The 25,720-nt window shown below is 45.4% G+C and overlaps 1 protein-coding gene across 15 annotated transcripts in view; it reads left to right on the forward strand.

The window, feature by feature from the left end:
- Positions 1–25,720, forward strand: part of auts2a (activator of transcription and developmental regulator AUTS2 a) — a 392,003-nt gene that overhangs the window by 346,780 nt on the left and 19,503 nt on the right. For 12 of the 15 annotated variants that reach the window (XM_079508630.1, XM_079508639.1, XM_079508643.1 and 9 more), the window contains one exon: positions 1,121–1,169. In XM_079508630.1, the coding sequence (XP_079364756.1) occupies positions 1,121–1,169 (49 nt within the window). Of the gene's footprint in view, positions 1–47; positions 135–1,120; positions 1,170–14,036; positions 14,072–15,617; positions 15,833–25,720 lie in introns of those variants that run through there. The other 3 variants (XM_079508636.1, XM_079508635.1, XM_079508634.1) reach the window with 3 other exon arrangements.

The raw sequence follows: 25,720 nt of genomic DNA on the forward strand, positions 1-25,720 counted from the left end.
TTAAACGGAGTAGAGTTCGCCGCCTTTATGTGGATTATATTATATGACAAGCAGAATGTGAAACGAGGCTCTATTTACTAGAAAGAGAAAGTAATAACCTGACTAATTTGCCATCTTGCCAAGCCACATCAAAGGTATGCGTGTTGCTTTGAACTGTGCATATGTTTTGTTTGCATATTGCGTGTTGGTTATGGTTATTATGGAATATGGACACATATGTCATCATGGCGAAAGATGCGCTTGTTGGGTAGATATATATTTTTACATTGCACCTGATTGGCGTTTGTTCTCATGCGTCTATTGTTTACATTCTGCAAGAGACTTGAAAAATCCCCACGTCGATATGCCTTGGTCCAATACTAGCCTATTCACTAAAAACACACACTAATTAATTATTTTGGTTAATTAATCTCTCTCTCTTGGTCTGTTTCGCATTGTTTTTTATTTGCGATAGTGTAGCCACACCTCCCTGTCACGCATCACCTTATAAATATTTCCATGCATTAAATAAAGGGATAAATCATAGTTTTCTCCTGTGGTGGGTTGCAATTTTTCAAATAAGGAATATTATTGTCACGAATCACTAGTAGCCTTTAGGGACTAGGCTGCTTTGACACGAGAAATGCCGTCAAGAGTTTGCAGTGGTGCTAAAAATGTACCGATATTTTAATCATCCAAACATATTTGCGATTTATTGTAGGAAATATCTCTGTTAGACCTGGACAGGTTGTGCAAGTCAACGGGCTGTTAGTCCTATTTCTAAGATGTCTTTGTCGCGCGCAACCAGTAGTTACTGATAATCTGTCATCTAGTCGACGAGGTTGATATAACAATACCTCTTACATACATTTAATATTATTATTTAATAGGTTTTAATGATATAAAACGGTGCAAATCGCATCACTCCTTATTTGCTTGTAAAAAAGAAAAAAGATGATAGTGCGGCTCTGACAGAGAGCATTGCAGGGTAAACGGACTAGTTTGGCATGAACCAACATTGCCATCAAGTGGCGTCCAGGTGAAATGCCAACTGTTTTGCCTCTATATATCTTGTTGAGCATTTATCTATGAAAGCCCACCTGTCCAAGGACATTTTCTAATGACTCTTTATCTCTTGCAGGTTTCTGATGCCGGTTCAGAGAAATTTTTCAGCACAGCTGCAGTTAAAGGTATGGAGATTGCTTAATACGTATGTGCATGAAATGAAATGAAATGAAATCTATATTTACCCAGGGTATCTGGGCTAAGCTCAAGAACTTGTTTCCAGCCAGGCCCTGCTCATAGAACACATTTCATCGTAGTGGTTGATGCCTTGTTCAAGGGCATTTCAGCGGTGGTAATTTTAACGTGTCGGACGGCTGGTTCGAACTGGGAATCTTCCGGTATCTAGACCGCGCCGCTATCCGTTCGGCCACCGCTGCCATCCGTTCGGCCACCGCTGCCATGTAGCTGAAAGTCATGTTAACAACACTATTCGTTAATGTGACAGTATTTTAAAACGAACCTGCTCTGCCTTAGTGAGTGCTGGTGCTGACGTCACATTGTAGACTTCTTTATAATCATACAATAGTGCTTTGCATTCAAGAATTGATTTAGACAGGTCAGGTGTTAAGGTAATTCATGTTCTGTCTGCATCAAAGAAATTAAGAAATTAACACCCCTACTTGGTCCTGTTTAAATCAATACAACGTGATAACAGAAATTGACAAACTTGTTATTTTATAATCATCTTGAATTTTGTATGTTTAATATAATTGTATATACTGTTTATATCAAGCCAGATACAATAGAACAGTATGTATACATGAAATAGAAATGTAGCCATTTGACATGCTTTTGTGTAGAATATCATTTAGAAATCTACTAGGGTTTTTATTGGAGATGTCCAAGGATGTGCTTATGCTATATGGGAAGGAAGCAAGGATGTGTTCACTCTGTATGGATGAAACAAGGATGTTATCATAACCTTTATTTCAGCTCAGAGTACATTTTTCTTTAAAATGTAAATTTTGGGGTTTATATGCCTTTATTGATCGTACAGTAGGTAGACAGGAAACAGGAAGAGAGAGATGGGGAATGAGCAAAGGCAGCCGGGATCAGGACTCGAACTCGCGACACGCTGTCAGGTTACATTGGTGCCCCCCAGACAGCTCGGAGTACAGTTGAGGGGCAGGTCCTCATTTTTAATGTAGCCAAGATAAAGATGTGCTCACGTTGTATGGAATGAAGCAAGGCCACGGAAGGCATCTGCTTATGGCCTCAGAGTGCAGACACCACATGTGACCTCATTATCAAGTCACTAATTTGCTGTTAAAGGCAGCCCCCTTTTCTCTGGCTTGGGGATAAATGGAGGTGCTCAGTGCGAATAGACATTCCTCTGTAATGGTGGGGAGTAACCATGCAGTGCAGGGAGGAGATTTCAAGACAGGGGGTTATGACCTCTTCAGAGCAGTGGCAGAAACAGGGACGATTGGTGCCGATAGATGCATGTAGCCCCCCTCCTCTTCTTCCTGCACTTTTCTTCCATGCCGACCTCCAAACACATTTCCCACATTCTGGCCTTTGATTCCCTCCAGGGCTTGATTTGTGGCGTCCATCGGGGGGCTCAATGGCCATGCTTGACAGGGAGGTTTCCTTTTGAAGGCGCTTCTCTGTGGGAGAGATTTGGTTCCCTTGAAAGGATTAAGGCCCCCTTTGTGTGGCCTAAATCAACACAGGGCCGCCCTCGCTCTCCCTCCGTGAAAGGACCTGACTGGGGGAAACAGTCCACAAAATACGCTTTCTCTCTGCTGCATGGCAGTCCACTCTCTTGGCCCCTATTTCCATTTAAATATCGCCTCTTTTCTTCCCTTTTTACCATCCCGACCCTCCTCCTCTCCTGCCATATGCTAATGTCTATTGCTATCGCAAAAGGCGAGTAAAAGAATCCAGGTGCAGACGGAGTTGGGGCCACTGGTATTTTTATGGAGGGTCTTGCAGAGATTAAAAGAGCTGGCTGGGTTTTTTGTTGGAGGAGATTACTACCACAACGTAACCAAGCCTTAAACAGCTCTGACCAGAAATCGCAAAAGAGGTTCTCCATTTGTGGGGGAGATGAATGTCAATATTTGCCCAAGGGCAGGTGCAGAAAGTCTCTCCATTTGTTTTGCCGTTTGTGCTGTGTTGTTGGTACACAGAAAATGCTTTTTTTGGGGCTTAGCGTTCAGTATGGGGCTATTAAAGCGGGCCATGGCACTGAGTGAGTAAGCTAAATGTCAGGCAACGGCAACGGAAATAACATTCAAACACAGCCATAGTCAGTTTATTCTAGGGAGCGCTGCAATGATGGAATCGTTTTGCTTTAGTTAGACATAGAGATACAAATATATCCAAGTTGTAGAAATATATAAATACTTGTTGAATCACATCTGGGAACACATTCAATACCTGAAGTCACAGGATATTACTGTGCTGTAGAAACTACTGTAAGTGGGAATAAATTACTTGCTGGTGTGCCGAAATGATGCAACAAGACTATGGAAACTTTGGAAAGTGGTTGAGGGCAGTCTCGCATCCCTCTGAACATGGGTGGTTGTTAGCGCAAGCCCCGGAGCTCTCACTGTGGCTACTTCACATATCAAAAATTATAGTACATTTTCTGTCCCCTCTATCACCAGCCACAATGTTTTGTTTTTGTCAGGTGAAACCTAACATACAACAGGCCCGTTTTTATTAACGACCTAGTCATGATTGACTGCCCCCTAAGCCAATGGGAGTCTGACCCCATACTCTGAAACGCCGCCTAAGCCAATCGGAGTCTGACCCCATACTCTGAAACGGCGCTGAAACGCTGCCAGCCAATCACATAGTAGCGACGCATGAATCTATTCTACGTCCGAGCATAGACATGGTAACGCCCCGCCTGCCTCTGATTGGCCTACCGACACTGCCCGTCTTGACTGTCCTCTGAGACGGGAGGTTACTCCTTGATGGGAAATAATACAAGAGAATGACAGCTTGGCACGCAGGACAGAATGCAGCCTTGTAACTGACTTGTACGTTTTATTTTTGTAGAAGAGACAAACAAACTAATATTGTTTATGCTGTTTGCTTTGATTGAATAATTGATTGAACACGTACGTTGTACTATGATTTGATTTGGTGTGTTCTAAATAAAGTGTTATTGTGTATTAATCTAATTATAGTAATACTATTCTACTAAAAAGGATAGAGATGAAGAGAAAAGAGCCCTTTTTACAGTACAATAATGTTTGAAGTTTACACATACAAATAAATGACACAATAATCAACACAAACACTTTATTTAGAACACACCCAAATCAAATCAGATTACGGCGTAGTGTTTATGTTCAATCAATTATTATTCCATCAAAGCAAACGGCATAAATAATATTAGTTTTCCTCTTCTACAAAAACAAAAGTTACAAGTTACAAGGCTGCATTCTGTCGCGCGTGCCAAGCTGTCATTCTCAGATTCTCTTGTATTATTATTATTATTGTACTTGTATTATTTCCCACCACGGAGTAACCTCGCATCAGACTATCCAGCATAGCTATATCTACCTCGGAGGCGCAGATGAGTAAGCCTTTGACCGAGGCTACCTCGGAGGAAAGTCTGGTAAGGCCGGCAGTGTCGGTAGGGTAGGCCAATCAGAGGCAGGCGGGGTGTTACCATGTCTATGCTCAGACGTAGAATAGATTCACGCAGTAGTGACCTAGTCATGATTGGCTGCCTCCTACGCTATGAGAGATAAAGTCCAAATGGAAGCACGCACATCTCAAAACAATTCCACAGGTGCTCAACAAAAGATACGTACATTGAAAAAGGAAAGCATTCCGCACACTGTTCTGGAGATCCCAGGTTACTTGTTACTTCGTCCTGGGTCGAAACGTTGTGTCTTTAATAAACGAGTAACCTGGGAGCTCCAGAACAGTGTGCAGACTGCTTTCCTTTTTCAATGCCTCCTAAGCTATCACACGCACACCGCAGAACTCTGCACCCAGACCACACTCTGCAACAATACACTGCAGCGCGGAGCGAAGCGCCTGATAACACCGGTCACTATGTCATAATTTCTTGTTATGAAGAGAAAGGATGGATTTTTTTTGAAGGATGATTGGAGGATGTTTTGTCTGCTCATGTTAGCTTCAAGCATAGGCCATGGTTATGAGCTATAGATTCGTAAACAGCATACTACTTTTGACTTTCCTCCCTCGTTCTACTCACACAGGTTTCAGTTTGCCCAGGCACAAACCTTCATTAACTAACAATCACTAAATGTTAGATATAATTACAATGACTGTCAAGGCACCCGCATGTGCCTACAGCTAACGTTAGCAAGCCTGATTCATTTCCTCCCTGGGAGACATTGGACAGAGAAGTCTGGCATAAGCACCAGTCTGAACCGTGGCACATTGTATTGCCTGTGGGTGAAATAAACATATTTTCCCAAAGCTAAGCTGCTTTCAAGGTGCCATGGGTGAAAATTACAATCCAGACGTTGTTAAGGCTAGCACTGTGTGGGGGCTGAAGCAGGTTGGGGTGAGGGTGGTGCAGATTGCTTGGCTGACAGATTGTGTGAATAGAAAATCACACATACAGATCTGTCATCTGATTACTGCCAGGTCCCAGGTTGATAATCTTTAGTTTCTTTCCTCAATTATATTTCCATTCTTTTGGTGTTGTTACTTCCCAGACTATCAGCTGTTAAATCAGCTAAATCAAAGCCAAGAGGCACTGTGTGAGCATAACCCGAGCAAACGATTTTAACACTATATGAACTTGTAAAGTGATCAAACTAAAACTATCTAAATCATTCTTGTAAGCTTTAGCATCTTGTAACTTTTTGTTTCATATTTTATTTAAAAAACAATTGCTATAGAAGTCAGTTTTATCTTGCAAAATGTTTTCATGGTGATACATGCCACTTATCTCCTTACAGACATCTCTTCATTACATAGTAATGTATCATTTGAGTACCTTCCTTCTTCTTCTTCTTCTTCTTCTTCTTCTTCTTCTTCTTCTTAAATAACTTCTGGATAACATATTGTGTTCTTGGGCACCATACCTTTTTGTCATGATGCTGATGTGAGTTACAGGTGAAATAATTTAAGTGATAGTGGTTCTCAGCACTGATGTCACAGTACATTATAGGAACAGGAGATATTGCCAAAATTATGCTGCGCTACTGCGAGACCCTGGGCTTGTGCCAGCGCAGGGAGCACCATCGGTGAAGTGCAAGTCAGCTCGAGTGCTCTTCTGCCACTACCAACGGGGGGTACTAATGTGTGATGTGGAACTGGAAGGTATAATTTTTGCTGCGCTGATGGCATTGTTTAAAGCGAGAGTGTGGAGAACGGAAAAAGCGGGGCGCAAAGGTGAAGTTTCATGGCGGATAACCGAGCTGAAGAGCTCCCCTAGATTGTCATGGAGAGCTCTGCCGGCAGCGAAAATGGCCTGTGAGCGTTTAACGTCTGTGTGGGAGGGAACTGAGCGCTTGTTTTTCCTGCCTTGCTCTCACTGTCTCTCTCTCTCTCTCTCTCTCTCTTGCTCATTCTCCCTCGCTCTCTCCCCACTTCCTGAGAGAAGGACTGGTGATAGAGCTATATTACTTCCAAGGCTTGCGGGGTCCGCCACCTGCTGTAATCTCGGGTGATATAGAGAGCAACAATCGCACCACAAATCACCCGAGCAGCTCCTAACTCATTCAGCCGACTGGAAAGAGGAGGTTATAGCCTTTTCGCAGCGCCAGTGTTGGTTTACTGCCCCCGGGCTCTCCTCTGCTGCCCTTTGTTTGACCTCTGCCGTCTGTGTGTGGGTTTGTGTGTCAAGGCTCCGCGGCGGGCTGTGGAACTTGACCTGATGCACAGTAGAAAGATGACCCGGCTCCCGCTGGCCTTTTTCTGCATTCTGAGGAATGACTGCAAGTCAAGGGCAGTCTGTTTCCCTCTGCTTGGGGTGGGGAGGTCACCGACGGGTCACTGCCCAACCCCCCACCACCCGTCCAAAGGCATAACTGTGTTAGAACAAGACAATATTGTTCAAAACGCAAACGTAATTCAGATCATATAAGCTGTTTATTTGAAAAGAAAAACCTGGATCTGAGCGATTCAGTCCAGTCGTTTGAACGGAATGTCAGTAAAGCAGATGTGAGTCCCTGTCCCGGAGTAGTCTTTATTGGGTATCTGTCTCCAGCCAGGGGTATGTAATGTGTCTCTAAGGGGGAAAGGAAGCTCAATATCCTGTGCTGGAGCTGGAAGACCCCCCCCCCCCCCCCCCCTCCACTCCATGGCTGCGACTACACACAGAGAATGGCTGTATTTCATAGCCATGAAAGGGGGCCGCTCCAGCGATGCGTCATGTGCTGACACGGCCGAACAAAGGTTAACAAATCAACGGCGGCCCTCGTTGATTTACTGCCTCACTGTGACAAACAATGCCCTCCTCCCCCGCCCTGCCTCTCTCAGCTCACTGAATGATGCATAGACACGCACTGACTGCGTGTGCGTATGAGAGAGAGGTTTAGTAGACAGAGGAAAAATAGCAAGATTTCCTATGCTGCATGTTTCAACATAATGTTTAGATTATAGCTCTGATCACACTGAGCTCATTAGTCCCGGTTCTCGGCTATAAGGCATCAGCCTTCAAGCTCTATGTGTTTGAAGAGATTAACCACTTAAACCCTATGTGATTAGTTGACCGGGGGCTCTCAGGCATCTATCCTTTCCCTCTAAGCCAGCGGTCCTCAAAGTCTTTTGGCCGTGCACTCCCTGTTACCTCCTGACCTAGCTGAAAATTATACATTTTTATTATGATTATGGCAAATAATCACATAATGTCAGAGACATGCAGCTATACTCCCGTATCTGCTCTATACATCTCCTTACAACAGTGTTTTACCAGATTTTGCCGTTTGTGCTAAATAAAACCGCCATTACCCTTTTCATGTCACGCACCCCCTAGAGGGCGTTCACGCATCACAAGGGGTGCACGCACCACAGTTTGGGAACCCCTGCTCTAAGCCATATCTTTGCACCAAAAATAGCAGATCTACAAGAACACAACGCACCATGTTGCAATACAGTGTGAGCTTGTAGATCTGATTCTTTTGCCAAAGGTTCACCTCAGAATAAGTGCACTAGGGTTCATGTGCTTAAGCACTAAAAGTATTACCTAGTATTACTAAGTATTACTTCCACTGTATAAGGCAGGCATTGTGCTATTAATGACTGGAGAAAGTGGTTCATTGAGAGCCACTCCCTGGGCTTTAACGCACATTCTTCATGCCAAAATCCATCACAACCAACAACCATCATGGGTAATATCGTGCAGAAGGATTATTATGGAATTATGCAGTGATAACAAAGAATGTTGCAGAAAATGTCACTTGTTTGCTGGACTCTGCTGTTTGCAACTCGTAAATAATCAATGGATTATGGTCTGTTATTACATTACATAGGGCTGTGAACACCATGGTAAGAAAATGGCATGCATTCTTGTGGGACTTTCTGTCAAGCAATCTTGTAAATTGGACCTGTGATTGAATGATTAACTTATCAATCGCAAGCATGCTTTCTCCAGTTCTAATAATTTAAACCATCCTTTGGTCAACTGTTTGTCTTCTACTGGTTTACAGTATGTGAGCCAAGCACTCTCTCGTGGTAATAGTCAAAATGTGTGCCTAGTGCCTACCTTAGGACAGATCTACCTTAGGACAGATCTACCTTAGGACAGATCTTGAGGCTGCAGTCTGTGGAGCAGTGATTGGGCCTTGCAGTGCTATAGAAATACGCACACATGGCCTGGGCCATGGCTCAGCGGTCCAGGCACCTTGGCCAGTCCGAGTCTGGCAGTGTGCCGCGGGTTCGACTCCCGATCCCGACGGCCTTTACTGCATGTCACTCCCCCATCTCTCTCCCCCATTTCCTGTCAGCCTACTGTCTGTCCCTCTATAAAATAAATAAAAGCGAAAGCGCAAAGGAGAAATACGCACACATACGTATGTACGCACGCACGCACGCACGCACGCACACACGCACACACACACACGCGCACACACACACACACACACACACACACACACACACACACACACACACACACACACACACACACACACACACACACACACGGGTATGGGCCAATCTCGTTCTATCCCCTCCAAAAACACAAAGAGGTCATTCAGAGTTTGTTCCCCGAGTCCCGAGGTTAGAGACTTAAGTAAATCCATCCATCTTAATGCACTTATTTCAGCACCGGGAGAGCTGCTGGGGGACTGTGTAAACACTCCAATATCCGACATGCCACGCTAAGCCCAAAGAGCCTGGAACCCATCAGGCCAAAATTAAAGGCCTACATCTCAAACACAAACATTTAAATGGGCTGCACTCCAGAGATCAAAGTTAAAGGCCCACAGTTTTCCTGCCAGCAGCCCCCCCCCCCCCCCCCCATGTCTGCCACACTGAGATATGTGTCATTTTAGCAGTCACGGTTGAATGGTAAGCAACCCGTATACTGTACGGCCTGTTTCTCTCAGATCCCAGGGGTATAGCGGTCTATAGGCGTATACTGTACTGGTCTATGTAAAGATTGTGGATTTATGTAAGCAGTCTTGGTTTATTGTGACATACTATCTTTGGTTACAAAGACAATATTGGGGCTGCATGGTGATGAGATGGTTGCACGGGTTCTCTTTGACTTAGTTGAGGAATAGAGCATGAACTGCAATCAGCCCTACCACTGTATAAATTGTATCTTGAATACATACCATTGCGCATGGTAATTTGGTGAAACGTAATGAGCGGGCAGGGAACACATGGACACGTTTGCGTGTTTCCTGCAATAGAGTTAACGTTTCAAATTGAGAGAGCCATAAGCCTAGAGTTTTGGTATGTGGGTTCCTTTTATAGTCATTTTGAAGTGCTGCCTCTGGAGCGGCACTGACGTGTGTATGATTGATGGTGGAGACTGGAGACATTATAGACCGGTGGAGGTGATGAAAGCACCACTCTGTCTATCTCAGGGGGAGGTCCTACCCCCCCCCCCCCCACCACCACCACCACCAGCATCACCACCACCAACATCCACTGATCCAATGTGACATCAGCCACTCTCCTCCCAACGGTGCTACATTAACAGGGTCACAGTGCCGCATGCACACACACATACGCACCCACACACACACGCACGCACACACACACGCACGCACGCACACACACGCACGCACGCACATACGCACAAACGCACACACACACACACACACACACACACACACACACACAGCCACAGACACACACAGAGGCACACAGGCACACATACACGCCATCAGGACCAAGGCATTCCCAGTACACTGTTGGTTTGTTCAGGCCAATTATGCCTGTGTCAGTCTGTGGTCCCTGCGGTAGAGGTGACATTGCCAAAGAGGGGGAGAAAGCCGCTCTTTCTAATGAGGTCTCATGGTGGCTTAGGTGTATGTGCGTGCGCATGTTTGTATGTGCATGTTTGTGTGTACGTGTTACGCGCGCACACAACATAATCACTGTGGAATTGTCTGTATGAAATAGCTTGTTTACTTGTCAAGGCCACAGGCTCTGCAGGTTGTGTCTTTGCCAAGGTCTTTTCCCTCCAGCCATTTCCATAACACTGCCTCCACCCAGCCTCCAACAATCTCCATTTTAAACTCTAAACGAACCACTGACACATGATGTCAGTGTGACAGGCTGATTTAGATTCTCGTAAATGACTTGAGGGGTCTATCCCAGAAATCCAGCATAGCAGCTTTGCAGACACATGTACTCAGATGTGATGGGATTAACACAGTGGATAAGATTTATGGGCTTGCGATTACTGTTCGCCGTAAAATGGTTCACCCCAAGGGTGGCATTGCTCTAAGCGGTGTGAAGAAGGATTTGGTCTTTTATATACAGCTGATGAGGGCAAGCTGGATATTAAATGTACCATAGCCCTGCTCAATAGGCATTTTTGTTTAAAGAGACACCCGCTATGGATTGTATGGTTCAAGATAAAGCTATTAACAACATGCATGGGGTCACAACAGAGAGGAAATCAACAAAAGCTCTACATATTAAAGTCACAGCAAAAATATATACAAAGGCCAAATCTTAGATCACAAACTAGATATAGATACAGTGTGCAATGTGACACTGTTGATGCTTCTACTAAATAAAATGCGTAAATGCGTGACATTCATTCATAGCCATTACGTTTTCTTGCTTATATTTGGACCCTGCAGCCACAATCATCCTCCATATGGAAGCCTTTTCATGCATGAAACACATTGAACCCCAATGACCCAATGTGGTAATTGTTATAATCCTTGACTGTGACTGTAGGAATCTTTTTGGTTCCAGGGAAGCTGAGAAATCAGTCTTTGTGGTTTACACACCGTCTGCGTGAGCTTCGGAAATGTGGTGTGTCTTCAGAAAAGGAAAATGTAGGGTGGGAGAACCCATCCATCCTGGTTCCCTCAGAGAAGAGGTTCAGGGGTCACGAGGCCGAAACGTGTTAACACTTGCGCTTTGAGATTGAAAGACACCTAAAGCTAGAGCATGGCTGGCAGTGCGAGAGAGAAGGAGGTCTCTGGCCAGGATTGATGAAAGTAAGGCTTTAATTGTTCCCTCAAGAGAAGAGGTTACCCCCTCACCTCCTCTCTGGTTCTCATAAATATGCAGGGCTGAAATAAAGCTCTGGTGGGCTCCAGGACACATTAGAACAGACTACAGAGCAGGATCCAGGTATGTTTATGGCAGCCCAGGCCTCCACAGACACAGTTAACCTCACATGTGTTTCTGGTGCAACAGTCCTGCTCCCAGATCACAGCTCTGCCTGGAATTAATTTATCCCAACCCAGAGTTCATACATGCCACAGAGTAGATGGAGTGGGGAGCTGTGAGTCCTAGACAACTGTAATGGAGAGGGCTATTACTGTCAAAACACCAGAACAACATCGCCCCCTATTGCTGGAATGACGTTTGGCTATATTATGATATTTGAGAACATAGTGCCATGAGGATGTGGTTATGGTTCAGTCGAGCATGTGTGTGTGACAGTGTGTGTGTAAAGTTATATATGTATAATATATTAGAAAGGAAATTTAAAGCGTGTGCATTTGATATAAACAAAACCCAACGAACTGCAAAATGTTCCTTTTTATCACCATCCATTGGTTCAACATCTCTGGCTTTTGGCCATGGTTCTTAGAAGCCTGCCCAAACGCATCAACGTTCTCCGGCCTGTCGCCATCTGTTAAAGATTAGGCCGGCCCTGGCGGGAGCTATATGATTACGGGGGTTCCAGCGTCCCCGCTTTATTCCACGTGTCAGGTTTTAGTGTAAACACTGTCGTTCAAAAACCGACATCCCAGAAAGGGTACTTTTTTTCCTCCTTTCCTTCTTTCCAGAGAATCCAGACCGATCAAGGCGAGAGTAAACGGGCCATTGCATTGGTATGGTCTGTAGGTCTGTTTTTGCTCTTAGCATGCATTTTGGGGGGAGGGGGTTCGCTGGGCCATTTGGAGGTGAAGTTAGGAAACTCGTGCTTGGAAGCGCTCCCCCCCATAAGCTCTGTGCTCGAGTCGGCGTGCAATGTGGTGTTATGATGTATGAATCCCTTGGCCATGCCTGACACTAGCGAGCCTGTCTGCATCTACGCCTCCACCGAGGAAGGAGTGGTGGACAGAGGCTGTATTGTTCCTCTCCGTAACCCAAGCCGCAGGGCGGCCGCTGTCCAATGGGAGATATCAGGTTGTTCTCTCGCCGCCACCGCTGGTCGTAGCCTAAACTCAGGGGCTTGTTGAGGGAGCAGCAAAGCAGCTGACTGTTTGGACCACTCTGCACAGTTCAAATAAACAACTCAGGCTTAAGCCCCCCACCCCTCTATTCTCTAACCTCTCCTACACAAGCCTCCCCTCTCCAAGGGTAGCAGTCCCACAGTCAAAGCTCATCACCGTCAAACCTGGCCCTTCAGCCCCTGGCTAATTTGTGGGCTTATTTTGAAAAGGGGGTAGGTTGGATGAGGCTGAGCTTGAAGCAAGAAATATGGAGAGAGATGACCAGTGAGTAGAGAGAAGAGGTTTTATTGTTGTATTAGATAGAGGGACGGATGGATACAATGTTAATTTAACACTTGGATTTTGATAGATAGAGCAGCAGACAACGGAGATGATGTAATGGAAGGATGACTCAAGGGAGGGGGACCATTACCAACCCAGGTCTGTGTTCTTGCCCTCTCCACCCTGGGTCTGCCGCTAATTGCTCTGCTCTGAAACCCGACCAAGGGGTAATGAGACAGTACTTTACAGAGCCACACACACGCATAAACTCCAGCGCGGCAACGTGTCCAGTAATGCTGAAAAGGTTGCGTGGGAATTGATACTTGAAACTCGACCTCTGCAGTCATGTTATTATTCTGTTAGGAAGTAGCTTTCGTTATATAATTTTAATGGTCTCTCTCAGGCTGTGTTGAATCTGATCCTTGTGAGTGCGTTGCACCGGCGCGGATGCGTAAAGCCCAGTTGGCCCCATTTGGTTTGGAAGAGGCCCCAGACTGATGACTCTCCGGGGAAAGATCTCTCTCCCGGCCATCAGTGCCTGGATTCACTGCCTCCCCAGTGGAATCATGCGTTGTGTCAGCCTGAGCTGTCACTCTCCTTATTGCAGCAAATCAGTTACTCTACAATACAGTGCCCTGTGGCTAAAAAGATCAACAGAGAGAAATGGGGGAGGAGAGACGGAGAGCGAGAAAGAAACAGCTAATTTCTCCACTCGACACCACTGAAGAAGCAGAGCTTGACATGCCTTAGTGCCTGTGAAGTGTCTCAAAACGGGGAACGAGGGAGAGCGGTCTACCACTTCATTGGTGTCATCTGTACAGTTAGAGGTCACCCCCACGGTCCGATTTGGTACAGTCCGCCGGGTTTAGCTCACAGGCTGCAGGGGCTCAATGGAGGAAAACTCAACGCAGATCAGAGCCGGACAGTGGACCTATGGCAGAAATACAAACACACTTCAATCAGTGGACCTATGGCAGAAATACAAACACACTTCAATCAAGGTAGCACTTTGACCTGTAAACTTGTAAAATGTGTGTTCGTTTTTGTCTGACAATGACAATGTGTGTGTGCATGTTTTTATGGGGAGGAATTGTTTTTATGAGCATGTGACAATGATTGAGATACATTATAAGCCTGTGAGCGTTTGAAGTTGGCAATTGTCTATTGTTCCCTAAACTGCCAGCCTGCCATTGACTGACAAGGAACACATGTTGCAGCACAATGCAAGTCAGTGTGTCGTGATACACATTAGTTATGTTGATGTACTATGTACTATGGGGATTTCAAATACCCCAGTTTTATGCCGGTTCATATTGACTAGCCGTTAAATCACTTTCTGTGTATGTATTCCATTATAGGCATGTTTTGATGCATTAGTTCCATTCATTGACTGCTTTATCTTCTTGGGGTACTATCCTGAAAAAGTTCTTCACAGTGAGCTTTATATTTTAAACTCTGTTCTTCTCTTGTCACAGATAAAGAAACCAGTTCTCAGATACAGAAATATTGATTTGTCATGTACTGTACATGGGCTGAATTGTTGAGTATGAGTCCTGAACATCAGTCCTTCATTTTTTCAGTTTGTACCAGTGCTTTAGTGTCTGTAGTCCAAACTTGGTCTGGCTATGAAGTTTGAATGTGCCAGTGTAGTCTGTCTGTGAGACCAGCTTGGATTTACGAATGACTGATACTGAGTACTGCAGCCTCCCCTTAGACTCACACACAGTACCTCCCTCTCTCTTTCCCAGGGGATCTATACACAGTTACACACACACACACACACACACACACACACACACACACACACACACACACACACACACACACACACACACACACATACACATACACACACACAAAGTGAGACACGCTTCCACCAGAGAAGGGCCACCTACTATTTCTCACTCTTCACCAGCAGTAGGGAGAGACAGAGATCAGGTCTTGTGAGATGTCATATCAGCGAGGGTACTTACACATGACATGTTTGAGGTCAAACGGTCTGGCCCACTCCAACAGCTGCCTTGTCTCTGGGTGTAGTTTTACACCACTGTGACAGCGAGCGGCGACCGATTGCTTCCTTCATTGCACACTGCTGTTATTTCAAAGCCACAGAGAGTCTGTGTGCTCGACAGGCAAAGCTGTGGAGGATCCATCAGCCGCGGGTAATGAGTGCCCCCCTGAGGGCTGCCCCGCAGTGCCAGCCAGTAGGAGCAATTTGGATCATTGGATTGGACCTCCCTCCCTCCCTCTGTCTCCCCTGTGGGCACCTGTGCCAGCGTGCCCGTCATCGAGTGCCTGACCCGCGGCATCTCCCGTTACGATCCCTCCAGCCTGACCTCATACCCTCAGGGATATATAAAGATTTGTTCTGTACAGAGAGGCTATAGCTGGCTTTGCTGGGGTCTGGAAATGAGACACTACCAACATTACCGTTCCCAGCAGCCACTGCACATAACCTCATTTGAGAGAGTATGGGGGGGCTGCCACGCCTGCCATGTTAAGGTGTCCCAAGCAAGGCGGCAGCAGATTTTCCACATGCTGGCGGGGTGAGAAGTGAGTCGTAAGGAGAAGTGAGAGAGTGAGGGCACAGGCGCTTGGGAGCCGTTATGGGAGCTCAGTAACCAGAGCTGCTGTGGGTGGAGGAGCGTTACTGTTGCTCTCTTGTTGGTAAATGGCTTCATTATGAATCCAGAGAGAAGAGACAGAACACATTGGCCCAAACACATACAATATGAATGATGCAAGGATGGATAGGAAGCAAGGTAGGAAATACACTGGGATGAAGCAAATCTCTCTCTCTCCCTCTGGCTCCATCTGTCTCTCTCATTCTCCCTCTTGCTATGCATGTTTCATGTTTATTTGTTCTTTTTCTTTATTTTTACATGTCTCACCTGTCTTTATTCATGTTCATTTTCTCCTTGATTTCCTCGTTTCGTTTCTCTCTCTTGGACCCATGCAGTCACACTTTGTGCATGTGTGAGTCCTTATCCTATGTGGTTTTGGGCCGCCTCTCGCATGGCTACATGTCTGTCGTAGGAGCTTCCAAGGCTCAATTATACTAGATTGCTGCCATTTTGCAAGGGATCAAACACAAAATCTATCTTGGCAAAGAAGCAGAAATTGAACTTGGCACACCACAGACACGCACAAGAACAAACGCATGCACTATGACATCATTGCTGCTCACGCACACTATATGATTTATGTTTATATGTAAACATTTAATATGTTTACCTTCATGCTTGTAAAACAAGATTCATAAACAACATTAGATAGTCATGAAATATAGATGTTAAGAGTGAGGCTTAACACTCTGCTGTCCTCCCCCTACTCCCCCTACCTACTTTGCCCTTTTCCTTGATCACCACTCGTTAAAGCGCCGGTGTGTGTTACTGTGAGGTGATATCATTGCGTTGCCTGGCGTTCTCACCGAAAGGCTACACATGTCACACTCTCGTAACCAGAATAGTTTGGCCACTCAAAGAAGCCCCGCCTTTTATTTCTGTTTAGCTTCCACCAACACCACCGGGGCAGCTAGCACTAATAAAACAGCCCCAGTCCAAGACCCTCCGCATGGCGGGATGTCCAGGATTTGTAACCCGACGCCCCCATGCCTGTCTCTGCCTTTAGAGTGCTACTGACATGATAGAGAGAGTCTAGGAGGGCCAGCAGGGGAGCGTCCATCACTGTCAGCCCCCCCAGCCCCCAGGCGTCCATCTGGGGCATGTCCAACACGCATGCCTGTGCACTGTGAACGCCGTGCCGACACTCTGGAGACACAAGGCGTATCACGGTGCATGGTGTTACTGCTCTTGGAGCAGCTAATGCTGTTAAAGTCTTCAGAGCAGAGGAAGGGAGGGATAAGAGAGGTAATAGACTAGGGATTCTCTGGGGGCTTTAGCTATGAGATCAGCGCGAACGCTGGACCCGGCTAAGGTTACTGACATGAAGCTTTAAGCTTTCCAGTGGACTGGCAACTGAGAACTAAAAGTGGTCATCTCGGGATCTCTGCCTTCTGCCAAAGTATTTGTAAACATTTCATCAGCCTGTAGCTTTTCAGGACAGCAGACAGGAGCCTCGGGGAAAGGTGCGTTGTGGGTTGTATTGCAGCATCAAAAGATAATCCCTTGATAGACATGAAGACTTCTTGGCACCATGGACTGTCTCCACATGTTGTACTGTAGAGAGGAGTATTTGCCACTATTTGGGCTTTAGGGTTGTTCTCACAAACATCTTTAATGGATGCGCACGCAAGCACACACATGCATGCACGCACGCACGCACACACGTGCGAGCACGCACACACACACACACACACACACACACACACACACACACACACACACACACACACACACACACACACACACACACACACACACACACACACACACCATTCCGCCTGGACACAGGGGAGTTGAGCTCAGATGTCATCCACTAATATAAACTCCAGGGTTTTCCCTGTCCTTCTGGAGAAATAGCTCATCGTGAGAGGAGAGGAGCTGGAGAGATGCTCAGACTCTCTGGAGTATTCGGTTCTGACCCAGAGGAAGAGAGGCAACACAGAGAAGGAGGGGACAAAGAGGATAGAACTCCATGATGTAAATTAGCTCAGTGTGTGTGTGTGTGTGTGTGTGTGTGTGTGAGTGTGTGAGTGTGTGAGTGTGTGAGTGTGTGAGTGTGTGAGTGTGTGAGAGAGAGAGAGAGAGAGAGAGAGGGAGGGAGGGAGGGAGGGAGGGAGGGAAAGCAGACTTGTGTTTGTTGTTCTTCCTCTATGTGGGAGAGATCTGTTAAAGATGTCTGCCATTAACGCGGCTGCAGGCTTCATTAAGAACAAATAAACAAAGCCTGTTCCCTCACCAAGGAGGTCTGTGGGGAACAGATGCTGTCTACACTACTCCTGAGGTCAGCCCATCGTCAACACTTGCTGCTCTATTACAACGGCTAATTTTGTTATGAAGATAGAGGAGTACGTTTTTCGTGTTTGTTTATTTCCCCCCCAGCTTGGTCTAACTGTTTCCAGACCAAGGATAGAAGCTGAAGTCATAAAAAATAGATACATATTTGGCTGAATTTGTGACCCGTGGTCAGATTTTATGAACTAGTAGAGAGTTAGTAGAGATTTACAACATTTTTGCTATTCATCAAAGTTTTAGTGCCTACATTTCTTCCAAACGAAATGTAAACTTGGTCAGGACAATGTGTACATGAGGTGTAATTATATAAAATGCAGCTAAACAATGCTCATGCTTTGTAACATACAAGTTAGGTTTAAGTGCATTGTAAGCTACTAGAGATGTCTGAGTCATGGGGGCTTTGTCAAAGTACCTGTTGTACCTGCTGTGTCCTTTCTGTGCCCATATACTGTCTCCGTATCTGTCAGTCCTTCCTTCCTTTTATGGCCATCAGTATATCCACATATATGGGCATGCCCCCTTTTGTGTCCATATATGGAGCTGACTGATTTGTTTGCACCTGATGCCATGGGTGTAGAGGCATCGGGAACTCCTTATATGGTTATGGCTGAGTCATGGTGACATGAGCCTGACGTCCGAGGTCTGCTCACCCGTCCTCCCTTAAGCCTATTTTAATATATACTTTAGGATAGCTGTGATATGAAAGTGCGTTATCCCATTCAGGCCTGACGTCGAAATTAAAAAAAAAAAGTTTTCTAAATCATGACAATTTTCGGAAAGATTTGAGGCACATTTTAACGATTTTTCAAAAATAGCAGACCTACAAGTTCATAGCGCGCCACTCGGTGGCGCGCTATGAGCTTGTAGATCTGCTATTTTTCAATAGCTAAATTATAACGATGTTTAAAACACCAAAAGGGGTTCCCGCCCCAAAATGGGTTAATGGTTAATGTGGTTAAACGCTAACGTGACATGGATGCGTTCCAGGTCTCAATGGGTTAAGACAGTGGTTCCCAAACCTTTTCATGTCAAGGACCTCCAAAATGACCTCATTAGCCTGCCGCCTGCGGACCCCCATTTGAAAATATATGCCAAGGACCCCCGTAAGAGAAGATTTTTACAGCTCTAGCAGTGATTTTCAACCATTTTCATTTCAAGGACCCCCAGTTTGACATGTAACAGGCTACGGACCCCCATTTAATGACATTTCTACCTCTGAGACCCCAATTTATATTGTGAAATCAATGTCAATTTTTCCATTTGTACACGCTCAGAGTTACACTCATAGGGTCCATTTGGTTCCAAACTATCATTTAGCTGGGGACCCCCTGGAACTACCTCAAGGACCACTAGGGGTCCCCAGACCCCACTTTGGGAACCACTGCCTTAAGACCAGGCTACATGTGACCATGTGCTATTAGAGAAAATGTAATGTTACAGTTTCTGGGCAGATTGTCTTTCTTTGCTGAGGATAATGAGGTGCTTATGAGCCGGATCTCTTTCGTTAGAGTTAATGATGCCTTGTTTATTGTTATCATTACATGAGTGTGTGCCAAATCAGTAATCACCTATTGCATTTAAGTGAGGTTTGGCAAAGAAGTGTATCTTAACCCATTTTGGGCAGGAACCCCTTTTGGTGTTAGCATCATGTTATGCTTTAGCTATTGAAAAATAGCAGATCTACATGCTATTTTTGAAAAATCGAAGAACGACTGCCATAGAAACATAGCTTTTTCAGAAAACTGTCAGGATGTAGAAGACATTTTTAGAATCTGATCTCAGGTCAAAATGGGTTAAAGCCCAGACAACACCAATGGGATGTATGCATCCTTGCAACCATCCGGACCCTTGTAGACGCATGTGGACGCAAGCAACCACAGTGCCGGCCCGCCGCATACGCAAACTACGCGACCGCCGAGGGCTGCGGGAGTTGCTAGAGCCCCCCCATGCGCTGACGTGCAACAGGACATATCACACCGCTGCGGCGAATGCTAAATCTGTTTTGCTGCATCTCGAGTCTCGACCCATTGGTGTGGTTTGGGCTTTAGGGAGGTTTCGTTTTGCCTATTATTTAAACATTTAATGTGCTGTGGAAAACATTTTTTCTCAACATATACACATGAATGTGAGTATGTGACTGAAACTAAGTGTCCCCAATGTTTCATAATTGTGGCAGTATTTATGTGGCTGTATAATGTCATGTTTAAAATGTGCACACAAATATGCAAAGAGCCAAAGAGATTATATAGAAACCTTTCAGTGAACAATTCACTCTTTTTTTAGGGCATTTCTCAAATTCTCATTATGAGAGAATTTGAAAATGCAGCAGCTCAACCTTGCCCACAGAGGAAGACTCTGATTATAATTAATGTTTACACAGACAACTGCAAGATGGAATTCTCATTATGCAGACTTTATTCCACTCAATGTGTACTTTAAGTGATTTGACTCGAGCAAATACAATATACTGCCTCCCTGTATTTATTTATTAGTTTTTGGCAGAAGATAAGTGTGCAAAAAGGAAGAGTGACGTGAAGGGAGAGAAGTGTAGCCTCCCAAAAACAACAAAGCCATTGTTCATGAGCGTGATTGGAAGTGTAACTGTAAAGCTACTAGAAAGCAAACTCAGTGGCTTTCATGATTTTAAGGCCGCAAGTATTGATTATGCCTTTGCTTCAATTGCTTTTTCAATTAATCAAGCAATCTTGAAGCGTATTTTACATTATTTTTGTAAATAATGAAATATCAACAAATCAACATGACAACATTTGAATTGATCAGCCCCTTCATCGCACAATGGTGCCACGCAAAAATAGCTGATCTACAAGCTTGGCTAGTTTTGATATTTTGGAAAGTTATTACAAATTATTATTTTTCATCATTGATTAAATTGATTCATCTGATTAAAATTGCTAAATTGAGTGAAAACTGCAGCCCTACATCATTTATTTTTGACCAATGTGCAGTGTGCTGACCCAGCCCTATACTGTGGTCTCAGAAGGTGCAGTGTGGTGACCCAGCCCTGTACTGTGGTCTCAGAAGGTGCAGTGTGGTGACCCAGCCCTGTACTGTGGTCTCAGAAGGTGCAGTGTGGTGACCCAGCCCTGTACAGTGGTCTCAGAAGGTGCAGTGTGGTGACCCAGCCCTGTACTGTGGTCTCAGAAGGTACAGTGTGGTGACCCAGCCCTGTACAGTGGTCTCAGAAGGTGCAGTGTGGTGACCCAGCCCTATACTGTGGTCTCAGAAGGTACAGTGTGGTGACCCAGCCCTGTACTGTGGTCTCAGAAGGTACAGTGTGGTGACCCAGCCCTGTACTGTGGTCTCAGAAGGTGCAGTGTGGTGACCCAGCCCTATACTGTGGTCTCAGAAGGTGCAGTGTGGTGACCCAGCCCTGTACTGTGGTCTCAGAAGGTGCAGTGTGGTGACCCAGCCCTGTACTGTGGTCTCAGAAGGTACAGTGTGGTGACCCAGCCCTGTACAGTGGTCTCAGAAGGTGCAGTGTGGTGACCCAGCCCTGTACTGTGGTCTCAGAAGGTGCAGTGTGGTGACCCAGCCCTGTACTGTGTTGTGGTCTCAGAAGGTCCAGTGTGGTGACCCAGCCCTGTACTGTGGTCTCAGAAGGTGCAGTGTGGTGACCCAGCCCTGTACTGTGGTCTCAGAAGGTGCAGTGTGGTGACCCAGCCCTGTACTGTGGTCTCAGAAGGTACAGTTTGGTGACCCAGCCCTGTACTGTGGTCTCAGAAGGTGCAGTGTGGTGACCCAGCCCTGTACTGTGGTCTCAGAAGGTACAGTTTGGTGTTGGCTGAATCGTGGAGAAACTGTTTCCCATAGAGCTCTGGGAGAGTGACGTGATGTGTGAGTGGCTTGGGCAGAATCTTGGGCAGAATCTTGCTTACTGTCGCACAATTGGGGGAGTGGCTGGAGAATAACTGACAGAGCAGAGGAAACGCAGAGAGTCTGAGAGACGTCGAGAACGAGAGCTACTTTGAAGGACTCTGTCAGCTGTGACAGACAGCACAGGGATTTAGGCCTGTCAGCGCTTCTCCCTAAATGTAAGTTATTTTGTCCTATCATAGATCACAGATAGATGCATTAATAAATCACTCTCTACTACCGCAATGTAAATGCCCACAGACATGTGACTAAGGGAAAGCATTTTCTGGGACTTCTAAATTGAACATTGGAATGTTGGTGTGTGTGTACACAGTGAACACAGCTTCTGAACGATTCTTTAGCCCGATGTTCACTGAACTAAATATTGGACCCAATCATCACAAGCCACAAAACATTCTGACACTATTATTTTTATTTTATTTTTTCCAGAGAGACAAAGCAGGAGAGAATCAACTTTGTTATCGACCTTTCTCTGTCCCAGCAACACACTCTCACAAGCTGTAGCACCAGTAAATGACCACGTGATCTGCCGTCAGATCGAGCCTGCTTACTCAGGAGACAATTGTTACAACTTTGCCTCTAGTGGCGAAGTGACGGTTGGGCTATCTTCCTAAATTAAGCATATTTGACAGTGCCCTCTGATTTGCAGTTCCTTCCAGATACACTTGCGTGTGTTATAGCATGGCACAGCATAGGACAGGGTTCCCCAATTAATTTTCCTCAAGGGCCATATTTTGACTAGGGTACCAGGCTGGGGGCCGAGTCCGCACGCGCGAGGTCGAGGTTTTGCCCTGAAAATTCATTTTCACGGTAAGACCCCATCTGAAAAGGATGCCCAGTTTGACATGCATAGGCTACTGACCCCCATTTAATGCCATTTATATCTGGGAACCCCCCCCCCCCCCCCACCTGTTATCTGCATGGTCTGTGTGTATGGATCCATGAGGAACAGAACAGAATCCACTATGGCTTGCTTAGGATTGACCCCCCACCACCTCCAGTCCACCGTGTTTCCAGGCCCAGCCCCCAACCCTTCCTGACTTAAAGCACCTGTTTCCTGAAGGCTTTCAACAGTTGCACAGCTGTCATGCACCCTCAGCACTTCCATTACGTTAACCCATGTCAGCCCACCCTTTATAGCTGTCATTTAAGTTTCATGGGGATTGTAGACATTTTTCCTCCTTGGCTCCTGGATGATGTTAAGATATTGAATAGCTGGGGTGGTGCAGGGGTGAAGTTCCTGCCCACCACCGCACTAGGCATCTGGTCTGGCCTGATCCTCCAGTGAACAGTTTTGGCCGTGTCCGTGGGTGGGAAGCCGGGCAGGGAGGGTGACCTGTCACTGCACTAGTAGCCTCGGATACCCAGACGTTTTTATTTCCAAGCCCGTTAGTGACTAAAGGTTGGTTAAGGCACCTGTTCAGCGGGGTGCAGACCTAGGAGGGATAGTGTTGTGTGTTCCTCCACATTTGTTACGCCCTCGCTGTAAAACTCCTTACTGACTTCATGTTGTGAATCAGAGGAGAAGTGGTTTCCTATACCATAGTCTTGCGATGCCAGATCGGATTTTTCCACCTACTGATCGGGGCTCAAGAGTTCAAAACATTTAATGCCTATTCGATTGGATCAGATTTGTATTTTGGGTGGTCCAAACAAAAATATTTTGATATTAGATCAAGAAATCAAATTTAAGCTTTATAATCTGGATCAAATCTCCAAAACGCGTGTGGGGAGTTGTGGACTGCGGGAATTTCTCTGGGAAGTACTGTAAGAAGTTTTTGTAGTTCAACAAAAGAATGAGTTTGTGATCATAGAATCTTATCTCAACACACATTAGTTCAATAAGAAATATAACTTTGATTAATCAAATAATGTCTTTAACAAAATAGGCCATCATCTGATCAATGTTTCTTGTAAGTTTCTTGTATTGCATCTCAAACGCTTTGCAAATACAGCTGAGCCTTTTACATTCTTTCTTTCTTATAATCCCATTATTATTAAAAGTGTGGAAAATATAATTCAGCGTTATATCCCCAAGAAATTACTTTCATTTGCTATGCTCTACCTTTTACTTCGCTACATTTGCAATTTACACCTCATCTCTTACAACTTGTCTACTTAAATGCAAGATCATGCAACTATCACCTCTAATGCACTGCCTGGCATCTGCCTTTCTTTGATCATGCTGATCTCTCACCTATACAGTAGTATGATTGATGGACTATAAATTAGACATTGGCCTTATTTGCACTGCACTTCTACTTGATCTATCTTAAACACACGTCATGGTTCAGTTGTCAGGCTGGTCTTGCAATGCGTTCGCTTGTTGGTTTTGTGTGATTGGAGCTATGTGACCCTTGTCTGGATTCAATCCCATAAGTGAGTGTGAGAGTCGAGAATGTGTGAGGGTGCTATTTTGAGTAGGAACGAGGAGAAGGGGTTACGGTGGGGGTGAAAGTTTGGGATGTCCCAGAGGCCTCTGTGGCCATCAATTTGTCAGGGTGTCTCCTGGCCCAACTTTCAGACCTTTCTCTCTTCCCCAGGAATTAGGGAGGTGGGGGAGAAACATTGGCAGGGTACCTTTGGCTTGGGGAGCTAATGTTTTTTTCTGTGCTGGTCTGCCAGAAACCCTTTTTAAAAGTAGCTGTTAATGCTTGCTTGTTAATTATTTATATTGGCCAGGCTATATCAAGTTGAGCACATTAAAATATAATATGCTACATTAATCCGCTTATGTTCGACCCCATATAAACTAATGTGCCTTGTCTCTCTCCCTTTAATATAGAGTAGTACACAGACACATTTAAATAAGGGATTTGCCCTAATGTCCACAAATGAAAATGCTAATAGTAATACTGACCTACGGTATGGTCTATCTATGCAATAAGTGGAAGATGAGTTAAACAAATGCTGTCGACAATTAATTGGTATTGGGCATACCAGATGTTTGGTCACTGGTTTTTCATTCATTCATATGTTATATCATATTATATATACTGTAGCATTGCATCTGCACTGAATCCCTACAGTATGTTTCAGTGTATATCTGTGTTGTACATTAAATCACACAACAAGATGCAAGTCAAATTGGTCTGGAAGGGCGTGTGGGGATGTGTGCAGTTAATGCGCTGTGAGCTGCAAGAGAGGTCTCACCCTGGGATAATGAGTTGTTCTTTTAAGCCCCTCGCTGGGTCCCCTGACAACCAGCTTTAATGAAGGGTTCTCCTGCACACACACACGCACGCACGTATGCACCCACGCACGCACCCACGCACGCGTACACACACACACACACACACACACACACACACACACACACACACACACACACACACACACACACACACACACACACACACACACACACACACTTCTCCATACCCCCTTCCTCCCATCCAGCCCCTGGCTTTGCCCCGTAAACTACCAACAGGCTTCATTCCCCATTCGAATATCTACCATGCGCCATGTTCAGTATACAAACCAAGAATAATAATATAAAAGTGTGGTGGGGGGGCTCTCAAAGCATAAGTAGGGGCTCTATGCTTTGAGAAAACAAGCAGGAGGTGCGTTTATTTGTTTCCAGGGATGAAGGAGACTGACAAATGAACCCCCGTGGGACAGACAGAGAGAGAGAAGGGAGGGGAGTTCTCTCCTTTTCTCTTGCACTCCCCCCCGACCCTTGAGTCTTCATTATGGCTAGAATAGACACCTTCTTTTTAGCGCGTTAGCACATTCTCAAAACAAGCCCACGGACCTCAGGGGGGAGGTAGGTTGTTGGGAGATTTGGGGATTTCTCCTTCCCTCTTCTCTGTTATATCAGGGTTGTTTGCCGGCAGCAGC

Source organism: Electrona antarctica (genome assembly GCF_951216825.1).
Source record: "Electrona antarctica genome assembly, chromosome: 8".
NCBI classification, from domain to species: domain Eukaryota; kingdom Metazoa; phylum Chordata; class Actinopteri; order Myctophiformes; family Myctophidae; genus Electrona; species Electrona antarctica.